The sequence below is a fragment of the Myotis daubentonii genome, chromosome 15 (genome assembly GCF_963259705.1).
Source record: "Myotis daubentonii chromosome 15, mMyoDau2.1, whole genome shotgun sequence".
Classification (NCBI taxonomy): domain Eukaryota; kingdom Metazoa; phylum Chordata; class Mammalia; order Chiroptera; family Vespertilionidae; genus Myotis; species Myotis daubentonii.
In genome coordinates, this window is record NC_081854.1 from 4,263,528 (window position 1) to 4,288,157 (window position 24,630).

At 45.4% G+C, this 24,630-nt stretch overlaps 1 protein-coding gene across 6 annotated transcripts in view; it reads left to right on the forward strand.

Annotated features, from left to right (window-relative positions):
- Window positions 1-24,630, forward strand: part of LOC132216134 (zinc finger protein 883-like) — a 79,361-nt gene that overhangs the window by 31,947 nt on the left and 22,784 nt on the right. Inside the window, exons 3-5 of one of the 6 annotated variants that reach the window (XR_009448704.1) lie at window positions 4,693-4,819; window positions 12,828-12,901; window positions 20,667-22,798. The exons of 2 other annotated variants lie outside the window; for them this stretch is intronic. Coding sequence is in view for 3 of the 4 variants with exons in the window: in XM_059665247.1 (XP_059521230.1) it covers window positions 4,693-4,819; window positions 12,828-12,901; window positions 13,776-15,641 (2,067 nt within the window). In the remaining variant the exon portion in view is untranslated. Of the gene's footprint in view, window positions 1-3,056; window positions 3,445-4,692; window positions 4,820-12,827; window positions 12,902-13,775; window positions 22,801-24,630 lie in introns of those variants that run through there. 3 more of the 6 variants (XM_059665247.1, XM_059665249.1, XM_059665245.1) reach the window with 3 other exon arrangements.

Consider the following 24,630-nt stretch of genomic DNA (forward strand, 5'->3'; position numbering starts at 1 on the left):
CACAGCTTTCCACTAATGATACATAAAAAATTGTAAAGAGATATAATAGTAAGAAAATTAGTTCCCATAGGTTAGTGTGGATCAGTGGTGTAGGGTTTGATTCCTGGTCCAGGGCAAGTAGCTCCTGAGTTCCTGCGGTAGGCAGCCAATCCATGTGTTTCTGTCTCTCTTTTACATTGATGTCTCTCTCTTTTTCTCCCTCCCTCTACCCGTTTCTTACCTCTACCTTCCTGCCAAAAGTTAATGGAAAAAATCTGCCCAGGTGAGGATTTACAGTCACAAAAAGGAAACACTAGGTCTAACTTGTTTTCTAGCCTAATGTTTGTCTCCTTATCTATACTGATAAAACATGCTAAGTAGACCAGATGTCTTTCCTGACTAAGCCTACCCCTGGCAAAGCCGCCACCTCTCCCTTCAGTTGGGGAGACAGGGCGGGGCTAAGAGAGCAGGCTGCCCTTCCCCTCCCCCTCCTCACTGAGGTTTTAAAGATCCTGGCAAATCACAGGCAGAAAGTTTCCATCTGCCCGCCTTTTGAGTTCCCTGTAACTTCACTGTGAGAATGTGCTCCCGGCTTGTGAAGATCCTGGGAAAGACCCCTCCCTGGGACACCTGCAGCTGAAGGGCAGACCAGCCAGTAGCTCTAAGCACAGCCTCTGGGAGCTGGGAAACTTCTGTGTGAATTCCAGGTTCCTCCTCCCTCTTCATGCTTTTGCCACAGCTGCCAGTTACTCGCTAGCACCCAAATAAAGGAACAGCCCCTCTGTCTGGGGTGCCTTGTGCCATCAGAGGGCACCTGGCCCTTTCCTCCCTTTAAAGAAGTAAAATAAACTCCCTCTCTCTGCTCCTGTCTCTTCTCTCCCTTGTGAATCCTTTCGCAGCCGCGTCCCCAGCAAAAACCCAACAATGACGTGGGAAACTCCCCCAGGAAGGGCTGTCCCTGTGGGAGGAGGTGCGGGACCCGGGCTGCCCCCTCGCTCCTGCCCCGCCCTCCCCCCTCTGTCCCTGCACAGGCCTGGCCGCCGGGCTCGGCCCCGCCCACCCCGCAGGGAGGCGCCTGCGCAGTTCCTTGCAGACGCGGAAGCGGCTGTGGAGGGGAAGGTGGCGGTTCCCCTGAGGAGGGTGTTTGTCTTTAAAGCTGACGCTCCGTCCCCCTCCCCGCAGGGAAGGCTGAGGGCGCTGCCGGCGCTGGAGTCCTTGTTGGGGTCCCCGCCCCGGAGCCTCTCTCAGCGGTGAGTCCGCGTCCCGGGAGGCTGCGCGGTGCGGGCGCCACGTTCCTTTGGGAGGAAACGGAGGCCCGGCCCGGGGTCTCTCCGCCTGTGGCTGTGGCCACCGCCTGCCGCGCGGTTTTCCCGCTGAAAACCGTTCCCGGGGCCGCCGGTGCTCCCCGCGGGGCTGAGAGTCTGGGTCAGGGGGTTCCCGCCCTCTGCGCCCCTCCCCCCGCCGGCGCCTTCCGCCCAAAGAGCCCGGATGGCTCCCGGCCTGGGGGTCCGACCCCCCCTAAGCCCACCCCCATTTAAAAGGGGTCTGCCTGCCCCGGGAGCACAGTGTCCATGGGGGGGCTCAGGGGAAGGACGCGGTGTCCCCTGAAGAGGCGACCTGCCCGCAGGGAGGGGCTTTGTGGGCGCGGTGACTGCGGGGGGCGGGGACCCAGGCTGGGGGGTCAGGAGAGGGAGTGAGAGACAGACACGTGGGCGGGAGGAAGGGCAGCGAGGGGTCCACAGAAAGGGGGGCTGAGGGATGAGGGAGCAGAGGGAGCAGCCCTGAGTCAGCAGCTGTGGGAGCGGACAGACGGGAACAGGCAGCAGAGGGGCCACGGGCGTGGGGAGGGGAAGACGCAGACGTGTGTGGAGATGGAGCCTCAGAGACCAGGAGAAAGAGCCCCTGAAGGGAAGTAGGTTTCAGGAGTTTCATGGTCCAGGTGTAGGACAGACAGAGAGAAAAGGGGAGAGAGAGCAGGGGGGAGGGGGACACAGGAAAGGACCACAGTGGAGAGAAAGGGAGCAGGAGACAGACAGATCCACAGACAGAAATACATAGTAGTGGGAGGAGGGAACCCTGATCTGGGTGAGGGGTGAGGTGAGGGGGTGTGGATGGTTAAGTTGTGATATATTGGTATGTGGGTTATATGTGTGTGTATATATATTACTATTGATCTCTGAGAGACAAGGAGAGGGAGAGAGAGAGAGAGAAACATCAATGGCTAGAGACAATGATTGATCAGGGGCCTCCTCCGGGTCCTTCACTTGGGATCAAACCTGCAACCTGGCCACATGCCCTGACTAGAAATCTTACCGTGATCTGGTTCAGAGGTCCGATCTCAACCACTGAGTCTTGCCGCCTAAGCATGGCTTTATATATTTAATTTAACAGCTGAATCGTTTTAGTTATACAGATTGAATGAGAGTGACAAATCTCCAGTTTATAAGGCTTGGGAATTTATAATAATTTGTTTCCATTTGCAGCCTTTCTTCACTCAGAGTGGAGAGACTTGTCTGTTGGTCATGGGTCCCCATTTCCTGGGATGGCCACGAGGAGGTGACCTGTTTCTGTCACTATCTGATGCTTTTTTCAAGGAATATTAGAAGCATTAGGTTTGTTGCTGTGGTGTTTAAGTGCCTGTGTGTGTGTTTCTTCCATGGATTTACTTTTTCTATGTCTTGACACTTAATTTATTATTTAAAACCATCCTGAGATAAATCCTCTGTGTCTAATCAGATCCCCTGAAGAGCTTTAAGAAATGCCCTCAGGCCCTGACTGGTTTGGCTCAGTGGATAGAGCATCAGCCTGGGGACTCAAGGGTCCCAGGTTCGATTCCGGTCAAGGGCATGTACCTTGGCTGGGGGCACATCTCCATTGGGAGGCGTGCAGGAGGGAGCTGATCGATGTTTCTAACTCTCTATCCCTCTCTCTTCTCTGTAAAAAATCATTAAAATATTTTTTTTTCCAAAAAGAAGAAATGCCCTCAGGGCACTTTGCCCCATAGAGTTGGACAGCTGCTCTGGGTGGGCCTCCAGGTGATGGAAGGTGAGGACTGGGATTAGCAGGAGGGGTGCAGGATGCCTTTGTGAGAGTGGGGAGCAGGCTTTGTTCAGGGAAGGTAAGGGGGTGCTCTGTTTGTTTGGGGGGTCAGGACAGCAGCTCACGTTCTCATTTCTGTAGGAGTTTGTGGAAGTCTTTTGAAGGACAGATACATGAAGACAGAATAAAACCCCTCACAGTGTGGTCTCCATGTAGGAGCTCATTGTTCCTCACTCTCTCCTGTGACCAAGGACAGGAGGGAGTGGCCTTTTCCTCATTTCCAGGTCCTTCTGACTGTGTGAGGGGAGCTGATTAAGAGCCTGTGTTGACTTCTTTGAAGGCACATCCTGTGATCCTCAACGTATCGTCAGCGGAGAAAACATCCCAGACCCTGATCAGGACCAGGACCAAATGGCTGCTTCTCAGGTAAAAGATGTGTCCTGGTCACAGGCTATGTTGCCTTTTCCTCTGACATCTGGTGATTTATTTGTCTACTTCCGGTGAGAAGTAGAGAAATACTCAAAGGGTATTGTTCTTGTCCTTGCAGGTTGTTTTTCCTTATGTCATTTTTTTTTTTAAATATATTTTTATTGCTGAACCGGTTTGGCTCAGTGGATAGAGCGTCGGCATGGGGACTCAGGGGTCCCAGGTTCGATTCCGGTCAAGGGCATGTACTTTCGTTGCGGGCACATCCCCACTGGGGGGCGTGCAGGAGGCAGCTGATCGATCTCTCTAATCGATTTTTCTGGCTCTCTATCCCTCTCCTTTCTTCTCTGTAAAAAATCAATAAAATATATTTAAAAAATATATATATATATATATATATATATATACACACATTTTATTTATTTTAGAGCAGAAGGAAGACATAGAGGGAGAAAGATCAATGATGAGAGAGAATCATTAATTGGCTGCCTCCTGTGTGCCCCCCACTGAGGATTGAGCCCACAAACCAGTCATGTGCCCATGACCGGAATCAAACCTGGGACCCTTCAGTCTGCAGGCCGAAGCTCTATCCACTGAAACAAACTGGCTAGGCCTCATTTTTTTTTTTTTTATCATAGTCAATGTCAGCAGTTATTATTGTTCTCTCTCTCTCACTCTCTTTTTTACCCCTCTCTTTTGAAAAATATTTTTTTATTGAATTTAGAATCGAAAGGAGAGGGAGAGAGAGGTGGAAACTTAATCAGGAGAGAGAATCATTGATCACCGACCTCCTGCATCCCCCCCACTGGGGATCCAGTCTGAAACCTGCAGTGTGTCCTGACTAGGAATCCAACCCTGCCCTCCTGGTTCATAGGTCAGCACTCTACCTCTCAGCCACACTGGCGGGGCTATAATTCTCTCCTTTGTCCCAGAGCCTTCTCTGCATTCATTTCATGCAGCCTCCCCAGGTCAGGAAGCAGTCCCACCTTTAATTAGAGACTTTTAACTACTATAAACACACCTTCTGTGACAGATCCAACTAAAATCTATACTGTGGATTTGTGGACATGTGTCATCGTCATGTGTCAGTGTTAGAAAACACATCAGAGAATGTTATTGGGGCATAGTGATCTTACTGGATAATTCAGAATACCCCCTAGGTCTGAACCTCTTCTGACACTGTTTTCTTGTTGGCTAACATTGTGAACTCTTCTGGTGACCTCTTGGTAAATGTGTCTTTTTTTTCAGGGACCATTGACCTTCAGGGATGTGGCCATAGATTTCTCTCAGGAGGAGTGGGAATGCCTGGACCCAGCTCAGCGGAAATTGTACATGGATGTGATGTTGGAAAACTACAGCAACCTGGCCTCCCTGGGTGAGGATGACTTCCTTCCTGACTTCCTACTCTACCCCTCGGGTTTTGTTTCTTTAATTTTAACATCTCTAAGGGCTTCTGCTTTCTATGGTAAATTCTTGCTCTCAAGGAACAAATTGCACCCTAGCTAATTTGGCTCAGTGGATAGGCTCAGTGGCCTGCAGACTGAAAAGTCCAGGTTTGATTCTGGTCAAGGGCTAATGCCAGGGTTGAGGGCTCACTCCCCAGTAGGGGGTGCAGGAGGCAACATATCAATGATTCTCTTTTTAAATATATTTTATTGATTTTTTTACAGAGAGGAAGGGAGAGGGATAGAGAGTTAGAAACATCAATGAGAAACACCAGTCAGCTGCCTCCTGCACACCCCCTACTGGGAATGTGCCCACAACCCAGGTACATGCCCTTGACCAGAATCGAACCTGGGACCCTTCAGTCCGCAGGCAGACACTGTGTCCACTGAGCCAAACCAGTCAGGGCTCAATGATTCTCTCGTATCAGTGATGGCTCTATCTCTCCCTCTCCCTTCCTCTCTGAAAGCAATAAAAATATTTGTGTGTTTTTTTTTAAGAAGGAGCAAATTGGGGATTCTTTGGTGTAGTAAAAGGCTTGGTGATGTCTGTGAATTTGGAATTCAGTATTTGAACACATTATGTGTTGTCTAGAGTAATTAAGGTACTATCAGAAAATGATATTCTGGATAATAATTTTCTAGAATATTCTAATATTCTGCAATGTCTTCTGGCCAGAGGACAACTTGGATTGGAAATGGGAAAGCCTCTATCAAAATTCACACTCCATTTTCCTTTATTTTTTTTATTTTTTTAAATATATTTTATTGATTTTTTACAGAGAGGAAGGGAGAGAGATAGAGAGTTAGAAACATCGATGAGAGAGAAACATCGATCAGCTGCCTCCTGCACGCTCCCTACTGGGGATGTGCCCGCAACCCAGGTACATGCCCTTGACCGGAATCGAACCTGGGACCTTCCAGTCCTCAAGCCGACGCTCTATCCACTGAGCCAAACCGGTTCCGGCTTCCTTTATTTTTTAATTTTTAAGATTTTGTTTATTTCAGGGAGGAAGGGAGAGTTAGAGGGAGAGAGAAACTTCCGCTGGGCATTAATTGATTTTTTTGTATGTGCCCTGACCAGAGATCAAACCTATAGTTTTGGATATCGGTACAATCCTCTAAGCAACTGGGCTACCTATGCAGGCAGATTGGATTCTTTCACTTAATTCTATGTATCTAGGCTTCTCTCATGTCTGTCCATGGCTTGATGTATTATTTCTTTATAGTAGTGAATAAGACTTCATTGTGTGTCCTTTAGTATATTTATCCATTATGAATAAACAGCTCCTTGTAGGCTTTAGTGTAGATCAAAGGCTTAACTCTTTGATTTAATAGTAGGGAGCTGAGTTATAAATTTTATCGCCTTACATGTCAAATCAAATGAAATCTTTTATTTCAAATGGTAGAGCATCATTATAAAAATAGTCGTTTTTTTCCAGTCTGTTATGTTCACTATTGCAAATAGTGCTGCAATGGATATATGGGTGGGTATATCTTTTTGAATTCATGTTCTCTGTATAAATCGCCAGAAATGGAATTAATGTGTTAACTGGTACTTGTTTATGAATATTGGAAAATTCTCCATCATGTTTTGTGAGTGGCTGCATGAATCTATATATATCTGAAAGCCTAAGTGACTATTAAACCCTGTCGACCGCATGACCAGATGAATGGTCGCTATGACGATGCACTGACCCCCCAGGGGGCAGATGCTCAAAGCAGGAGCTGACCCCTGGTAGTCAGTGCACTTCCACAGCCAACCTCCCGTGGCTGGCCAACCTCACGTGGTCCCTCCCCCTGGCTTGCCTGGTGGTCAGTGCGCTTCCACAGCTAACTGGCCTTGGCTGGCCAATCTCCTCCGGGCCTTTCCACTGACTGGCCGGCTCCAATCGCCAGCCAGTCCGAGGGAGCCCTCCCATGCAAGAATTCGTGCAGTGGGCCTCTAGTGTGTTTATAATCTTGCTGACAGTGCACGAATGTTCTCATTTCTCCACTTCATTGGTGATGCTTGTCGTTTTTTGATTTATGGATAACTGGCATCTTGTTAGGTGTTTGGTGGTATTTCGTGGTGGTGTCCATTTGCATTTCTCTGATGATGAATGAGTTGAACATCATTTAATACCAGTATGTTTATTGTGCATCTTTATGTCCTGTTTGGGAAATATCTATTCAAGTCCCCTACCCATTTTTCAATCATGTTGTGTGTGCTTTTGGTGTTAAGTTGCGTGAGTTCCTTGTATATTTTGGATCTTTAGCTTTTGAGGATGTAACATTGCTGGGTTTTTGTGGTGATTTTATTTTGTGGTTTCTTTTGGTATGCCAAACTTATTCTTTAGTAGTCTCATTTCTTTATTTTTAGCTTCTTTGTTATGTCTAGAAGATATATGCAAACCAGAACTTTTAAGAGTGATGGTAAAGTTCATTGACTGCTTTTTTCCAGTGTTTGCATGGTTTCAGGTCTTCTATATTAGTTGTTCATCCATGCTGAGTTCATTTTGGTTCATGGCCTATGAATGGGGTCTAGTTTTATTGTTTTTGCATGTATCTGTTCCATTTTTCTAGCACTACTTGGTGAAGAATCTGTCTTTACCTATTGTGTATTCTTGCCTTCTATCTTATAGATTAGTTAACCATACAGCTTTTTACGTTTTTTTAAAAAATAAATTTTTGATTGATTTCAGATAGGAAGGGAGAAGGAGAAAGAGATAGAAACATCAATGTTGAGAGAGAATAATTGATTGGCTGCTTCCTGCATGCCCCCTACTGGGGATCAAGCCCGCAACCTGTGCTTGTGCCCTTGATTGTAATCGAACCTGGGACCCTTCAGTTCACATGCCGACGCTCTATCCACTGAGGCAAACTGGCTATGGTTAGCTTTGGACATTTTAAAAGTTTTGTTACTTCTTTTTTCATGTTGATTTTTTTAAAAAAATATATTTTATTGATTTTTTTACAGCGGGGAAGGGAGAGGGATAGAGAGTTAGAAACATCGATGAGAGAGAAACAACGATCAGCTGCCTCCTGCACACCCCCCACTGAGGATGTGCCCGCAACCCAGGTACATGCCCTTGACCGGAATCGAACCCGGGACCCTTCAGTCCGCAGGCCGACGCTCTATCCACTGAGCCAAACCGGTCAGGGCTCATGTTGATTTTTAAAAGGTTGTTATGTATTCTGGATATTAACTACTTATAATATGCTTCGTAGAAATATTTTCCCATGCCACAGCTTGTATTTTGAACGCACTGACAATTTGCTTTATTGGAAGTTATATTTATATGGGGTGTAATGTCTTTTGACTATTTTGTTTTGTTTACCTTTCCTCTTAGTGCTGTAATAAAAAATCAAATGTCATAGAAACTTTTCTACATGGCCTAGCCCAGTGGTCGGCAAACTCATTAGTCAACAGAGCCAAATATCAACAGTACGATTGAAATTTCTTTTGAGAGCCAAATTTTTTAAACTTAAAGTATATAGGTAGGTACATTTTTATTAACTTAATTAGGGTACTCCTAAGGCTTAGGAAGAGCCACACTCAAGGGGCCAAAGAGCCGCATGTGGCTCGTGAGCCGCAGTTTGCCAACCACGGGCCTAGCCAGATTGGCTCAGTGGGTAGAGTGTCAACCTGTGGACGAAAGGGTCCAGGGTTCTATTCCAATCAAGGGCACAAGGCCAAGTTGCAGGCTCGACCACCAGTAGGGGCCATGCAGGAGACAGCCAATCAATGAATCTCTCTTAATGTTTCTGTCTGTCTCTCCCTCTCCCTTCCTCTCTGAAAGCAATAAAAATGTATTTAAAAGAAAAACAAAAACTTTTCTGTAATTCATCATTTAACAGATTGAGTTATTAGCTTTATGTTTCAGTCTTGTATCCATTTTGGTTTAATACTTGTATGTGATGTTTAATAACAGCCCAACTTCACTCATTCTTTTACATGTAGACATCTGAGTATCTCAACACTATTCACATATGTGAGAGTATCCTTCCGTGGTGTAGGTGCCCTTGCAGAAGATTATTTTACCTCATGAGTGAGAGGTTGTAAGTAGGCTCTTTATCCTACAGTGCTTCTTTTTTGTAGTTGTTAATCCTCAATGAGGACATTTTTTCCATTGCTTTTCACAGAGAGTGGAAGGGTGGGAGCAAGGACAGAGGACAGAGAGGGAAACATCGATGTGAGAGAGACATGTCAGCTGGCCCCCTTCTGTCCCTACTTCAGCGCAAGTGGGGTGGGAATTTGTAACTGAGGTATGTGCCCTGTAAGGGGAATTGAACCTGCCACCCTTAAGTGCACAGAATGATACTCTAACCCTGAGCCTCACTGGCCAGGGCCTACCGTGCCCCTCTATTTACCTGTGTCTTAATGTGTAGATGGTACTTTTGGATCACACCAGTTTTGAAATATTTTTTTAAATCAGGAAGCATGATGCCCTTAAGGTTTTCCTGTCTCTTCCACGTTTGTTTTGGTTCCCTGGTGTCCTGTGTCATTAATTTTAGGATGAGGTTTGTTAATTTTGTGAAAAGTGTCACTGGGACGTGGATAGTGACGGCTTGAATGTTTGTCAACCTTGGGCACTCATGAGAGCTTATGCTGTTAGCATTCCAATTTAAGGTCATTGCTTGTGTAGTTCATTTATTGAGTTCTTATTTAATGACAGCCAGCACTACTGTGTACTTTATTTTTATTGATTTTAGAGGAAGAGAGCAACTTGGGGGAGGGGATGAGAGAGAGAGACTTTGAGATATACATTCATTTCCCCACTTAGTTATGCATTCATTGGTGAGTTTTTAGTGTGCCCTGAGCAAAGATCAAATCTACAGTGTTTTGGTATGAAGACCACACTCTAAACAACTGGGCTACTTGGGCAAGGCGAGACTGTCCTTTTCTGATCTGTGGTTTAGGCACCCTTGGTGAAGATCTTTAGACCCTATCCACGAGGATTTCTATGTCGGCCTTTTATTCTACCTTGCTTCATTATTTCCCTCTGCCTTAATGTTTGTATCACAGATTTTTGTTTGAGTGTTTATAATATTTTATTTTTTATTGATTTGAGAGAGAAATGGAGAAGGACAGATAGTTAGAAACATCAATGATAAGAGAGAATCATTGATAAGCTGCCTCTTGCACGTCCCCTACTGGGGATCAAGCCCACAACCCTGGCCTGTGCCCTTGAGAGGAATTGAACCCAGGACCTTTCAGTTCACAGGATGGTGCTCTATCCACTAAGCCAAACCAGGTAGGGCTGTATTATAGTTTTTTTGATAGCAGAAGTTTTGAAGTATGTTTTAATATTAGGAAGCCTGAAGCCTTCAATTTCATACATTCTTTTTTATTTTTTTAAATATATTTTTATGGATTTCAGAGAGAAGGGAGAGGGAGAGGGAGATAGAAACATCAATGATGAGAGAGAACCATTGATAGGCTGCCTCCTGCGTACCCCACACTGGGGACCGAGCCCGCAACCTCCACCTGCGCCCTTGACCAGATGCAAACCTGGGACCTTCAGTCTGCAGAGCAATGCTGTGTCCACTCCAGTGGTCGGCAAACTGCGGCTCGCGAGCCACATGCGGCTCTTTGGCCCCTTGAGTGTGGCTCTTCCACAAAATGCCAGCTCTTCCACAAAATACTAGCTCTTCCACAAAATACCCACTTCTGCTCATGGGCCACGAAGTTTCAATCGCACTGTACGTGCACGCCCACATGTGGTATTTTGTGGAAGAGCCACACTCAAGGGGCCAAAGAGCCACATGTGGCTCGCAAGCCGCGGTTTGCCGACCACGGCACTAAGCCAAACTGTCTAAGGCCATACATTCTTTTCTTTTTTTTAAATAAATTTTTATTGATTTCAGACAGGAAGAGAGAGGGGGAGAGAGAGAGAAACATCAATGATGAGAGAGAATCATCGATTGGCTGCCTCCTGCACACCCCCCACTGGGGATCGAGCCCGCAACCTGGACATGTGCCCTTGACTGGAATCGAACTTGGACCCCTTCAGTCCGTAGGCTGACTCTCTATCCACTGAGCCAAACCAGTTAGGGCTTGCCATACATTCTTTTCACAATTCTTTTGTTACATGGAGCCCTGTGACATTCACATTACTTTTAGAAAGAGCTTTTCTATTTCCACCAAAAGTGTCACTGAGACTTTGATAGGGATTACTTTGAAGGTTTAGGTCACTTTGTGTACTAATGACAGCTGATACTGTTAGCATTGCAAACTAGACTCATGGAATGTGTTTTCCAACTTATTGATTTCTGCTGGGGTTCATGTCCCAGCATCAAGAAAGGTTCAGGAACCTGGAAAAGGGGCTGTGCATAGATGACATAGAAATCCAGACACTAATAAAGAGTCCGGAGACGAGTTGAAAGGCAGTCAAGGTCAGAGGACCTTAGCTAAAGGAACTGAAGAGAGCCTCCTTGTCTAGGACCCTTGCTTTTATTAACACAATTTGTCCTAAGGCAAGGTGGAGATACTACACTTCAAAGGGTAAGGTTTCAAAGGGTACAGAGTCCATTGTCAGAATGGGGGAATAGCGTACGGCTGTTCAGGTGTTTGGCCAGTAGGAGGCAATAACATGTAGATTAAGATGCCCTTTATCTGTCTGGCAGCCACAATCAGTTTCCTATTCAGGTTTGGGGAAATGCCTTGTTAGTGTCTTAGGAGTTCCTTAAATTCTCTTCATATTTCCTCATGTTTATTGGCTTTTCAGAATCAAAATTTTAATGATTTATGTACAAATTCATCATTTAATTATTATTTTTTAAATGTATCTTTATTGATTTAAGACAGGAGGGAGAGGGAGAAAGAGAAACATCAATGAAAAGAAAGCATCATTGATCAGCTGCCTTCTGAATGATCGGGGATTGAGCCTTCAACCAAGGCCTGTGCCCTGACCTGGAACTAAAGTGTGACCACATGGTTCATAGATTGAAGCTCAACCACTGAGGCACCACTTCCAGGCAAATTCTTTGATGTTTTAAGTTAAACACGTCTTTCATTAATGATTCTATTGTGTTTTTTAATTCGGGTATTATGTTTTTCAATTTCCCCTTTTTGGTGTGGTGTTTATAAAATACTTTCTCATTGTTTTTTTACTTTAATTACGTAATATTTTAGTGATATTATTGTCATTTTATTTCTCCTTTTTAGCTTTAAGATATTTAGTTCTATTCTTTTTCAGGCAATTAATATATTCCCATTAATGTAGTGCACGTTTGATTACTTTTATTTTGTATTTCTGACAGTATACTTTTTGTTTCTTTGCATGACTTGATATCATTTGTTGAGATTCCAGAATTGTAAACAAGCAGGCTTTTGAACATGCTTTCTATAGGAGGAAACAATAATAACCATCAGTGGAACAAATCCTACTTTCAGTCAACACTGTTGTCAGGATCTGTATTCTAGATTCTATTGTCTGTTTAATTTCCCAGTTGAATTAGTCTCTGTTTCTTTCTCAGGCCCACAGTATCTTTTCAGACTTGATATACATCTTTAGTCCTGTAGTCTTTGTGGTGCTTGAACACTTTCTCATTGTTTCTTCGTAGCAGCCACTGCAGGTCACTCACATATACTGCCATTCTGTTCGCACTCTGTGTCATGAACAACAGACACATGTTCTTCACGATGCTTCAAAACAGGGAGATCACTGAGCACCCACTTCACTCCTCTCTCTCTCTTTGCCGTGAAGAAACTGGGAATTGGGAGTGTTTTTATAATATTGTCGTTGTGTGCCAGGGGGTTTGAGCAGGTATCATTGGCAAATGTAAGCAACTCTTTCTTCCTCTTTGATGTGTTTTCTTCATTGTACCTATATTGAGCTTTCTTTGAATCCTTCACTGACTCTTGGAGTACTCAAAATTGTCATTTGGTCAATACTTGCTGTTAACTTGAAAGTGCACTCACCTGATTGTCAAAACTGAAAATTTGTTTTCTTTCAGCTATGTCATCTGAAGATGACCAGGCCTTTATGCCTAAGCCCGGAGTACAAGATTTATTCTCTGAAATAATACTGGTAAGATATAAAAGGTGTGGTTTTGATAATGTACACTTAATGAAAGCCTTGGAATTTCAGAAAGAGTGGGATGAGAAGGGAGGATTTTAATATAAACAGAGCTAATCTGCAAGTTATCAATAAATTTCTTGTTACCTATAGAGGTTAAGTGTATTACGCATTAGGGGAACCTCCCAATTTAAAGTCAGTTACATTGGAAAATCAGTGTGTTTCTGCACGTGATGGTTGAAAACAACATTAACTGTTATGCATTCTTGGAATGGGAATCGGGATAAACTAGGAATTCACAGTCTGTAGTGTAAATAATCATTTGAATTGTTTAAAGTATAGGGTGGTATTAAATTTTCCTTCAATCACTTCTAAAATGTATAGATTTATTCTGTATCCATAAAATTAAAATGTGCTCAATTTAGCAATCTTTTATGATATTTTTTATTTAAAAAAAATATTTTTATTGATTTTAGAGAGTAAGGGAGAGGAAGAGAGAGAGGAAAACATCAGTGATGAGAGAATCATTCATTGGCTGCCTCCTCCATGCCTCCCACTGTGGACTGGTCCTGGAACTGGGGCATGTGCCCTGAACTGGAACAGAACCATGACCTACTTGTTCATATATTGAAGCTCAGCCACTGAGCCATGCTGGCTGGGCAGTTTGGCAGTCTTTTAAACAAGGATTCATTCTTCTTCCTCTGACAATTAATGTTTTGTACTAGTATTTATTTTTTGTCTATAATTTTGATAAATTAGGAAAGCTTTTTCTATACAACCATCTTGGTTTAATGAATATCACAGGATGGTTCTTATGAACCAAATGTACATGTTTAATGAAATTATAACTGTTACTAAACGTCTTTCTATCTCCCATTATTACCAGCATACACATAATGGAAATAGCAGCTATCAATGGATTGAACATTGGAAAAAGTTTAAGCAAAAGTCATATTTTAATCATTGGAGAAGTGAGCTTGCAGAGGGCCATTATAAAAGTGGAAATGTCTTTGACCAAATGTCCAGTCACAATATACATCAGGTTATTCCTATTGTGGAGAAGACACACAATGGAAGTAAATGTGTCCAGTCTTTTCAGCAGTCTTCAAATTACAGTGAACAGGAGAATATTCATTCTGGGGAGGAGGCTGAGAAATGGAATCCATGTGGGAGAGTCTTCAGTCAAATATTCAATCTAAATATAATGGAAAAATTCCATAGTGGAGAAAAACCTTATCAATATAAAGATTCTGGTAAAACATCTAATTGGCCTTCAAGTTTCACTATAAATCAGAAAATTCACACTGCAGAGAAGAGTTACAAATGTGAAGCATGTGGCAAAGCCTTTAAATGTCATTCATCTCTTATTGTACATAAGGAAGGAAATCATACTATAGCAAAATTTCACAAACGGGGGGAAAATGGAACAGGCTTTAGTCAGTCCTCAAGACATAATCAACATCATAGAATTCATACAGAAGAAAAGTCTTATAAATGTTCAGAGTGTGGCAAAGTCTTTAGCCGGCCCTCAACCCTTAATATTCATCTGAGAATTCACACTGGAGAGAACCCTTATAAATATAGAGAATGTGGCAAATTCTTTAACAGCCATGCAATTCTTAGTAATCATCACAGTGTTCATACTGAAGATAAGCCTTATAAATGTAGAGAATGTGGTAAAGGATTCCTCCACATCTCAAACATGCTTCGACATCAGAAAGTTCACACTGGAGAGAAACCGTACAAATGTATAGAATGTGGCAAAGCCTTTAACCAATCTTCCTCCCTTAATCGTCATCAGAGTGTTCATACTGGAGAGAAGCCTTATAAATGTACAGAATGTGGCAAAGCGTTCAGTGAGTCCGCAACCCTTAATCGACATCAGAGAGTTCATACTGGAGAGAAGCTGTATAAATGTAGAGAATGTGACCAAGCCTTTAGCTGGCCCTCAACCCTTAGTAATCATCAGAAAATTCACACTGGAGAGAAACCTTATAAATGTAAAGAATATGGCAAATCCTTTACCAGCCATGCAGGTCTTACTAATCATCAAGGTGTTCATACTGAAGATAAACCTTATAAATGTAAAGAATGTGGTAAAGCATTCCTCCATGCCTCAAACATGATTCGACATCAGAAAGTTCACACTGGAGAGAAACCTTACAAATGTATAGAATGTGGCAAAGCCTTTAGCAATTCATCTTCCCTTATTAGACATCATAGGGTTCATACTGGAGAGAAGCTTTATAAATGTAAAGAATGTGGCAAAGCCTTTAGGCAGTCTTCATCCCTTAGTTATCATCACAGAGTTCATACTGGAGAGAGGCCTTATAAATGTAGAGAATGTGGCAAAGCCTTCTGGCAATCCCAAACTCTTACTGACCATCAGAAAACTCATACTGGAGAGAAGCATCATGAATGTAGACAATGTGGCAAAGTCTTTAGCCGGGCCTCAGTTCTTACTGCACATCAGAGAATTCATACTGGTGAGAAGCCTTATAAATGTAGAGAATGTGGCAAAGCCTTTAGCTGGTCCTCAAACCTTACCACACATCAGAGAGTTCACACTGGAGAGAAGCCTTATAAATGTGGAGAGTGTGGCAAAGCCTACAGGCATTCCTCAGCCCTTATTTACCATCAAAGAGTTCATACTGGAGAGAAGCCTTATATGTGTGGAAAATGTGGCAAATCCTTTGGCAATGCTTCAAACCTCTTGGCACATCAGAGAGTCCATACTGGAGAGAAATATTAAAGATGTGAGGAGAATAATAAATCCTTTACCAGCAGTGAGAACTTGCTGAACATCACAGAATTTTAAATGGGAAGAAGCTTTCTGAATGTGGAAAGTGTAGAAAAGTCTTTAAAAGGCATTTTTGTATTACTGTACATGAGAGACTTTCATACTAAAGAGAGACCTTACTAATTTAGAGCATGTGCAAGCGCTCAAAATTTACTGAATAACAGAGACGTTTATATTGGAGGAAACCTTACACTGTAGAAAATGTGAGAAAGTGCTGGCTGGCATTCCTCGGTGGTTTAGCTTTGACCTATGAACCACAAGGTCAGGGTGCAATTCCTGGTCAGGGCACAGACCCTGGTTGGGGACTCAATCTCCAGTGTGGGGCATGTAGGAGCCAGGTGTTCCGTGATTCCCTCTGATCAGTGATACTCCTATTACTCTCTCTCTTTTCCTGTCTAAATCATGATGGTGGCGGCTGTGAGTGGTCCCAATGGCTGCTGCCACTTGCCCAGGGCTGGGGCGGGCGGGGGAGGTGAGGCCCAGTGGTGGCAGCTGTGAGTGCTCCTGATGGCCTGCAGGTGCTGCTTCAGCTCAGCCCACAGGCTCCTCTTGGCACCTCTCATAGCCATCGCCACATGCTATGGTATAAAACACATTGTGTAAGTTAACTGAAGCACAGGCACCACCTCCACGCCACACCCCCACTGAACCTGAGGCACCCTCCCCAAGCTGTTTCTGGTGAGGCCTGTGGGAAGATCCTGCCCTCGGAGAGAACTGGCCACAGAGGAGGAGGGTGGCACTGCATACATCGGGGTGGGCAGCCTGGCTTCCTGCACACCGAGGGCCTGGGAGGACCCCAGCCACAGAGGTGGCACAGGGTCCACTGACAATGAGGCAGCTGCCGTGGCAGCGGCCCCTGTGACTGAAGGCGTGTTGATCATCTGTGGAACCCTCTCAGCAGGCCGCCCTCACCCTCCTCATCGCCGCTGGCTCATCCCCGTGCAGCCTCCTGACTCGGAAGGTATGCAAGTGCAGGGACATTCACTGTGGCAGGCCAGATTCACATCCTCCTGGCCATGCTGCGTGGGTTTGCGGGCCTGCACAGGCACACGCCTCCTGTGCGCACATCATCTTCCCCCTTCCTCCTGCTCATGTGTGAATGTCCCCCAGCGCACCGTCACCCATGTGTGCCTGGACCACAGCGCATGCACGTTTCCCGTCCTCTGCCACACTTCCCTCAACCCTGTCATACCTATAGGGTTGACACAATGTGCACACGTCCCCTCTGGCACACTCAAGTCCTTTGGAGCATGTCTGGGTGCTCAGGGTGAGCACTCTGTGATATGACAGAGGGCAGAGCAGTGACAACCTGTTCCCGTGTAGTCTAGTGTGGTGATGAGATTGCCTCTGTGGGGCTAATGCAGGTGCTGAGGTGAGAGCAGGTGTGGACAGACACACCTGGTGGGCTTGGCATGGCCCTCGCTGAGGTGCCTTCGCTCAGTGTTCCAGATCAGGAACCCAGAGGAGGTGAGGAGGTTCGTCCTCTCGGTGAAACGGCGGGAGAGTTGGGGCGACTGCAGAAGAGGAATGTGCACTCTGGGTGCCAGGACCCATGAATGAAGCCTGCCCTTACTGAACCTTGCTCGCTTGGGGCCTAGCTCACTCCTGCAGGGCAGTGAGTGACAGGACATGCTTTTCCAAGTTAATGAGAGAAAACATTGATTCTCCTGCTGCCCACAAAGGTGGGGAGATATGCAGGGAGTGAGTGAGATTCCCCGCCTGGGGGTTCCAAACCTGCTGTTGGTTCCTTTCACCATGACTAGAGATGTACAGAATGTCCCCACAAAATGTAGACACACTTTTGAATACCTACTAATTACAATGGGTTTAAGTATGAAAAGAAACAACGGAGCTGTCATCTGTTAAAAGTGTGGGCATAAACTGGCAGTCGGACATCCCCCGAGGGGTTCTGGATTGGAGAGGGTGCAGGTCCGAATTTTGTGCACCAAGCCTCTAGTATATATGTAAAAGCCTAATGTGGAAATTATCTGCTGGGGAGTTCAACTGGGAGAGTGGAAGTTTCATCACTTGCCATGATGTGCACTGACCACCAGGTGGCAGTGATGCTCTGAGACCTCTTGCAAGCTACTTCAGGGCAGGGGTGATAGGGCCAGCAGTCTGGTGAGAATGCAGGGTGTCCACCAAAGTCCCTCTTCCCCTGCTACCTGGGACACCAGGGCTCATGCTCCAGGGAAGCCCCCTGTGCTCAGGTGCTGGCATCCATGAGGAGCCTGCCCCACAGCTGTGCAGCCTCTCCCAGCCACTGGGACCACAGGGGCAGTTTGGGCTTCCCTTGGGTTCACACAGGAGCCAGCCTGCAAGGCTGGCTGGGAGAGAACAAGCTGCTGCCCGGCTTCCCTGTGGTACTGCTGGGTGGCCCAGAGGCCCACACTGTGCCCCTGACCCTGGTGTCTGGCTGTGCTCACCACATCTCCACGTGGGTACTCGGGCACAGTGACTCTGTGTGAATAGACACCCCTTCTCAAAGTGATCACCTCACCAAAGCCTGTGGCTAAGTTCCATGTTACTGCCTCATGCAGAGACTTGTGGTAAGGATGTTCATTTCCTTATCTATAATAAAAGGGCAATATGCTAATTAGACCACACATATTCTGGAGGTCATTTTGGATGCGCTTCCTGATGAAGCTGAGGCCAGAAGGAAGCCAGCCTGTGTCCCAGCTGCCTGCAGACAGCTGGAGGAGAGAAGCAGCCCAGGTCCTGGGTTCTGGAGGGAAGCTAGTACCAGCAGCCGGGGGAAGGAAGGCCTACTCTTGCATGAATTTTAGTGCATTGGACCTCTAATGTGAACATAAAAGGAAACAGTAAAACTAGCTTTCAAATTTTTACTGGCATCATTTATATCCCAAATAATTTTAAACTTGAAATATACAAGTTAATATTCATTATTATGTTTATTGTGGAAATTCTGAAGATGGTACTGGTGGATTTTGCATAAACCAGATCACATATGTATGTTCCACAGACATTTCTAAAAGCTTATTTCCAATGGAGGGCTTCCTGGTTCTTTTTTCAGAAATAATATGATTTTTGAAAAGTTTAAAGTGTTTTTATCCTAATAAGATTTTATTTTATGTTTGTACTAGAGGCCCAGTGCACAAAAATTTGTGCACTCGGCGGCCAGGAGGAGGGGGGGAGGTCCCTCAGCACGGCCTGTGCCCTCTCGTAGTCTGGGACCCCTCAGGGGATGACCACCTGCTGGCTTAGGCCCACTCCCGGGGGGGGGGGGGCGGAATTGGGCCTAAGCTGGCAGTCAGACATCCCTCTGGTAGCCCAGGAGCCCTCGAGGGATGTCCAATTGCCAGTGGCAAGCAGACCTAAGCTGCAGTCAGACATCCTTAGCACTGCCGAGGAGGTGGGAGAGGCTCCCAACCCACTGCTGTACTGGCAGCCGTCAGCCTAGCTTGTGGCTGAGCAGAGCTCCCCCTGTGAGAGTGCACTGACCACCAGCGGGCAGCTCCTGCATTGAGTGTCTGTGTGTCATAGTGACTAGTTATTCCCAGTCATTATGCTGTTAGCGGCAATTTGCATATTGCCCTTTTATTATGTAGGATAGAGGCCTGGTGCATGGGTGGGGGCCGGCTGGTTTGCCCTGAAGAGTGTCCCGGATCAGAGTTGGGGGTCCCACTGGGGTGCCTAGCCAGCTGGGGTGAGTGGCTGATGGCTGTTTGCAGGCTGGCCACAGCCCCTTCAGGGAGGGTGTCCCCACTGGGGTGTCTGGCCAGCCTGGGTGAGGGGCTGAGGGCCGTTTTCAGGCTGGCCACACCCCCTTCAGGGTGGGGGTCCTGCTGGGGTGCCTGGCCAGTCTGGGTGAGGGGCTGATGGCTGTTTGCAGGCTGGTTAAGCCCCCCAGGGGGGGACTCACCCCATGAGGGTGTGGCTATCGTGGATGAGGGGCTGAAGGCTGTTTGCAGGCTGGTCACAGCCCCCAGCCACTCAAACTCCCAGTGTAGGCTGGCTGGAAGCAGGTATATGGTATTTATTTGTCTTCTATTATTGAAACTTTGTTGCCTTGAACGGAGGCCACACGGCTGTGTGGAGGCCACACGGAGGCCAGGGCAGGCAGGAAGCTTGGCTTCTTCCATCGCTGGGGCAACCAAGCCTCGTGCTTGCTCCAGCTCCGTGGCTGCTGGCCGCCATCTTGGTTGTGTTAATTTGCTCCGATTCGCTGGTGCAAATCATGGCTTGGGCGTAGCAGAGGTGCAGTCAATTTGCATGTTTTTCTTTTATTAGATTAGATGTTCACATTGAAAGCATTTTTTTATTGATTTCAGAGAGGAAGGGAGAGGAAGAGATAGAAATACAAATGGCGAGAGAGAAATCATGGATCCCCTGCTTCCTGCATAGCCCACACTGGGTATGGAGCCTCCATCCAGGGCATGCGCCCTGACCAGGAATGGAAACCTGACCTCCTGGTTCTTGGTTCTATGCTCAACCACTGAGCCACGCCGTCTGGGCAAATTTCATTATTTTAAATAATTGTATGCTTATGCTGAGATAGATTTAATGTTTTGGACAAAAAGTATAAATAAAATAAGCCGATATCCCAGGACTCAGCTTGCTCCCACTCATGTCTACTCACTAGGCAGAGAATGTCCTGCTGTTTGTTTATAGATGAAATCTTTTTCAGTGAAACATACTTCATATTAGATGTTCACTAACACATATTGTGGTAAAAATTGTTTTGGGTATAGAGGGAGATGTAATTATTGGGTATTTGATCAATGGTTTTAGACCTACATTTCGGAGAATGTGCCACCACACAAAATGTTGCAGAATTAATGATTCCTTTGTTGTTTATTTTTGACCCTAAATGTGCCCCAGTCTGGGCTTGAACCCGCAAGCCTGGCACAATGGGATGAGGTTCCAACCAACAAAGTTACTCGTTGGCCAGGACAAAATTAATAAATCTTTTTGTTGTGAATCCTCACCTGAGGCTATTTTTCCATTGAATTTTAGAGAGAGTGAAAGGAAGTGGAACAGACAGAGAAACTTCTTTGTGAGAGAGACACATCCATTGGTACCTCCTGCAAGGGCCAGTGATCCACCCTGCAAGGTAGGTACGTCCCCTTTACCACAATCTAAGCCAGGACTGTCAGTCCATGAGCCAATGCTGTACCCACTAGTGACGCCAGCTAAGGCCAGATTTAATGATTGTTGAGCTAAAAATATATCCCAGTGACTTCTTCAGTGTGTATCTTTGGTAGGTTTGTTATCCATACATAACAGATCACTCAGAACTAGAAAATAAGAAATGGGGGATTCGGAACTGATGAAGTGGCCAAATAGGTTATAATCTTATATAGTAAAAGCCTTATACGCTAAGTGTCCGACCATTCATTCGACCGACTGGTCACTATGACGTGCATTGACCACCAGGGGGCAGATGCTCCTACCAGTAGGTTAGCTTGGTGTGGGTGTCTGGCCTATGGGGACTGGGCAAAACAGGCCAGACACCCCATGGAACCCTCCCGCGGTACCTCCCTGACCCCAATTGTGCACTGGTGGGGTCCCATGGCCTGGCCTGCATCCTCTCACAATTCGGAGCCCCTTGGGAGATGCAGGAGAGTCAGTTTGGGCCCGATCCCCGCAGGCCAAGTGGAAGAGGGATCCCACCAGTGCACCAGGCCTCTAATAATATAAGAACTAAACGTTCTGGCCCAGCCTGTGTTGCTTAGTGGATGAGCATTGACCCATGAACCAGGAGGTCTGGTTAGATTCCTGGTCAGGGATCATGCCCAGGTTTCCCCTTCAATCCCCAGTCAGTGGAACATTGATTCTCTCTCATCATTGATGTTTCTTTCTCCCTTCCTCTCTGAAATCAATAAAATATTCAAAAAAATAAATGTAGTTTCTCTTTTTTATAAATCCTTGGCCAAGGATATTATTTCCATTGATCTCAAGAGAGAATGGGTGGGAGAGTGGGCAGAAAGACAGAGAAATATTGATATGAGAGACACATCAACTGGTACCTCCCTCAGACACAAAGGGGGGGGCTGGAGATCAAACCTTCCACTGAGGTACTAGACCTGACTGGGAATGAAATCTGTGATTGTAGGGAGGACGGCACTGTAATCCACCGAGCCACACCTGCTGAGCTGTAGATTCTCTTTGAAGGGACTTAAAATAAATTTGAAAGTACATTATATGAGATATGACTAACATAAACATATCACCATGTGAAGAAGTTTATCTCAAAGGTATTTCTAACCCTGTCCCCTTTGGCTCATTTGTCTGCATGTAATGCCCTCCACCAAAAGGTTGCAGGTTTGATTCCTGCTCCTACAAATGCCCAGATTGGGGGAGTGATTCTAGATCTCCTCACAGCGCTTTCGGGAAACAACCAATGGATGTTTGTTTGAACATGGATGTTTCCATCTCTCCCTCTCTAAATTCAGTTTTAAGAAAAAACACAAACTTTAAAAATATCTTCAAAGCAAGGCATTTCCCAGCTTTCTGCTGCACCAGAGAGCTGTTCTGCCAGCTGGAGGCACCTGTGTGTAGGAGCCTAAGTGAAAGCAGTGGAGAAGGGCTATGTGCAATGATGAATTTTGCTTAATGTAAGCCACTAAACTTTGTGGTGTTTTATTCCACAACAAAGACTAGTTGTAAGAGAAAAGACTTCCTGAGATGGAGGTGCTCAGTAATTAAAACCTAATGCCTGTGACTTGGCTGGATGGAGACTGTGGACGCTGCAAGCGAAGCAACGAGGATGGCAGTCTGGAAGCACAGAAATCCTGTTTTTTTGTTTTGTTTCTGGAAATCATGTTTAGTTCCAGGGAAAAAAACTTCTGCCAATAGCACATGAAGCAGAGCAACCAACCACCCCATAGGTTCGTAAGACATACTGAAGTATTATTGCATTAAGAGAATCATGCCGAAACCGGTTTGGCTCAGTGGATAGAGCGTCGGCCTGCGGACTGAAAGGTCCCGGGTTCGATTCCGGTCAAGGGCATGTACCTGGGTTGCGGGCACATCCCCAGTGGGAGATGTGCAGGAGGCAGCTGATCGATGTTTCTCTCTCATCGATGTTTCTAGCTCTCTATCTCTCTCCCTTCCTCTCTGTAAAAAATCAATAAAAATATATTAAAAAAAAAAAAAAGAGAATCATTTTGGGGTGGTTTTATATAACAGATAATGAAATTGAGGTGCTCTTAAGGACTGAATTGTGTCCCCTCAAAATGGATATATTGAAGCCCTAACCCCCAATATGTCTGTATTTCCAGACATATTGGAAATATGGGGGTTTAGGGAGGTCTTTGAGGCTATATGAGGTCACAAGACTGGGGTCCTATTTTGATAATAGTGGGGTCCTTATAAAAGGAGGACATAGAATAACCTGTCTGTACGTATTCTTGACGTTTTATTTGGATAATATCAAGAAAGGATAGTTCAGCCCTGACCGGTTTGGCTCAGTGGATGGAGCGTTGGCCTGCGGACTGAAGGGTCCCGGGTCGATTCCAGTCAAGGGCATGTACCCTGGTTGCGAGCACATCCCCAGTCGGGGGTGTGCAGGAGGCAGCTGATCGATGTTTCTCTCTCATCAATGTTTCTGGCTCTCTATCCCTTTCCCTTCCTCTCTATAAAAAAAAAATCAATAAAATATATTTAACAAAAAAAGAAAGGATAGTTCAATGTCTTTTTCTGAGGTAAATGGTCAATGTTTATTTTTGATGTGTTTATTTTGGATTAAGTGTTATATTCAAATGCTTGATGGAATAATAAAAGGTGAAAAAACAGTATTTAAGGTAATTCAAGTGTTGGACACAACATTTGTTTTAGTTTATAACAATGTTCTTTAAAAGGTTTATTTTTAAGCAATGCTAATGTCCTAAATGATCACATTTCTTAGTCATCCAAGTCTCATATCCCAGGTCAAGTCCCTCTGTAAGACTCTGGAACTCAGCCATGTTGAGTCTTGGTTTCCTGGGGATTGAGGAAGGGAGCAGGAAACAGGAAAGGCTGCTGGTGTGAGTATGAAATTGCCCATCTACCCAGGGAGAGTTGTGGTTTCACTTTCTAGTTATTCATGCTCACACAGACCATTGCAATTTTTTGTTTAATGAAAGTGCTAAGCCTTGCATGAATTCCAATTGCAGTCATGTTCCTGTGTTCAAGCCCCTCCCCACCTCCAGCTGCTCACTGAGATCCCAGTTCCTGCAGAGTTGCTTCAGCCTCACTACCAACATCAGCCTACATGGCTGGGGGATGGAGGGGCAAACTAGCTCTTGACATAACCCTTTTCAACTGTTAGATTCCAACACACGTGGATATTTTTCTTACTGCTTTTTAAAAAATATATTTTATTGATTTTTTACAGAGAGGAAAGGAGAAGGGTAGTTAGAAACATCGACCAGCTCCCTCCTGCACACCCCCTACTGGGGATGTGCCCTCAACCAAGGTACATGCCCTTGACCAGAATCAAACCTGGGACCCTTCAGTCCGCAGGCCTACGCTTTATTCACTGAGCCAAACTAGCTAGGGCTTTCTTACTGCTTTTATAATATACTAGAGGCCTGATACACCAATTCGTGCAAGAGTAGGCCTTCCTTTCTCCGGCTACCAGTACCATCTTCCCTCTGGCACCCGGGACCTGGGCTTTCTGCCCACTGCTGGCAGGCACCCAGACTCCGGCTTTCCTCACAGCCCTGGCTTTGTGCGGAAGGATGTCTGGTCTAATTAGCATATTACCCTTTTATTATTATAGATTTGAAGTTAAATGTGTGAGTCACTGACTTCCAAACTTCACGATTGAAAATGGAGAGGGATGTTGATAAGCAGGCATCACTGCCAGATGGTGTTTCATTCCATTATCAAGTTTAAGGAGGAAATCCACTGAAATGTCAGAAAGTTGGAGATCATGTTTAACACATCATGTCTGGAGGTTGCATTTGCTCCTCTGCCACAGAGAAGGCTCCTGTTT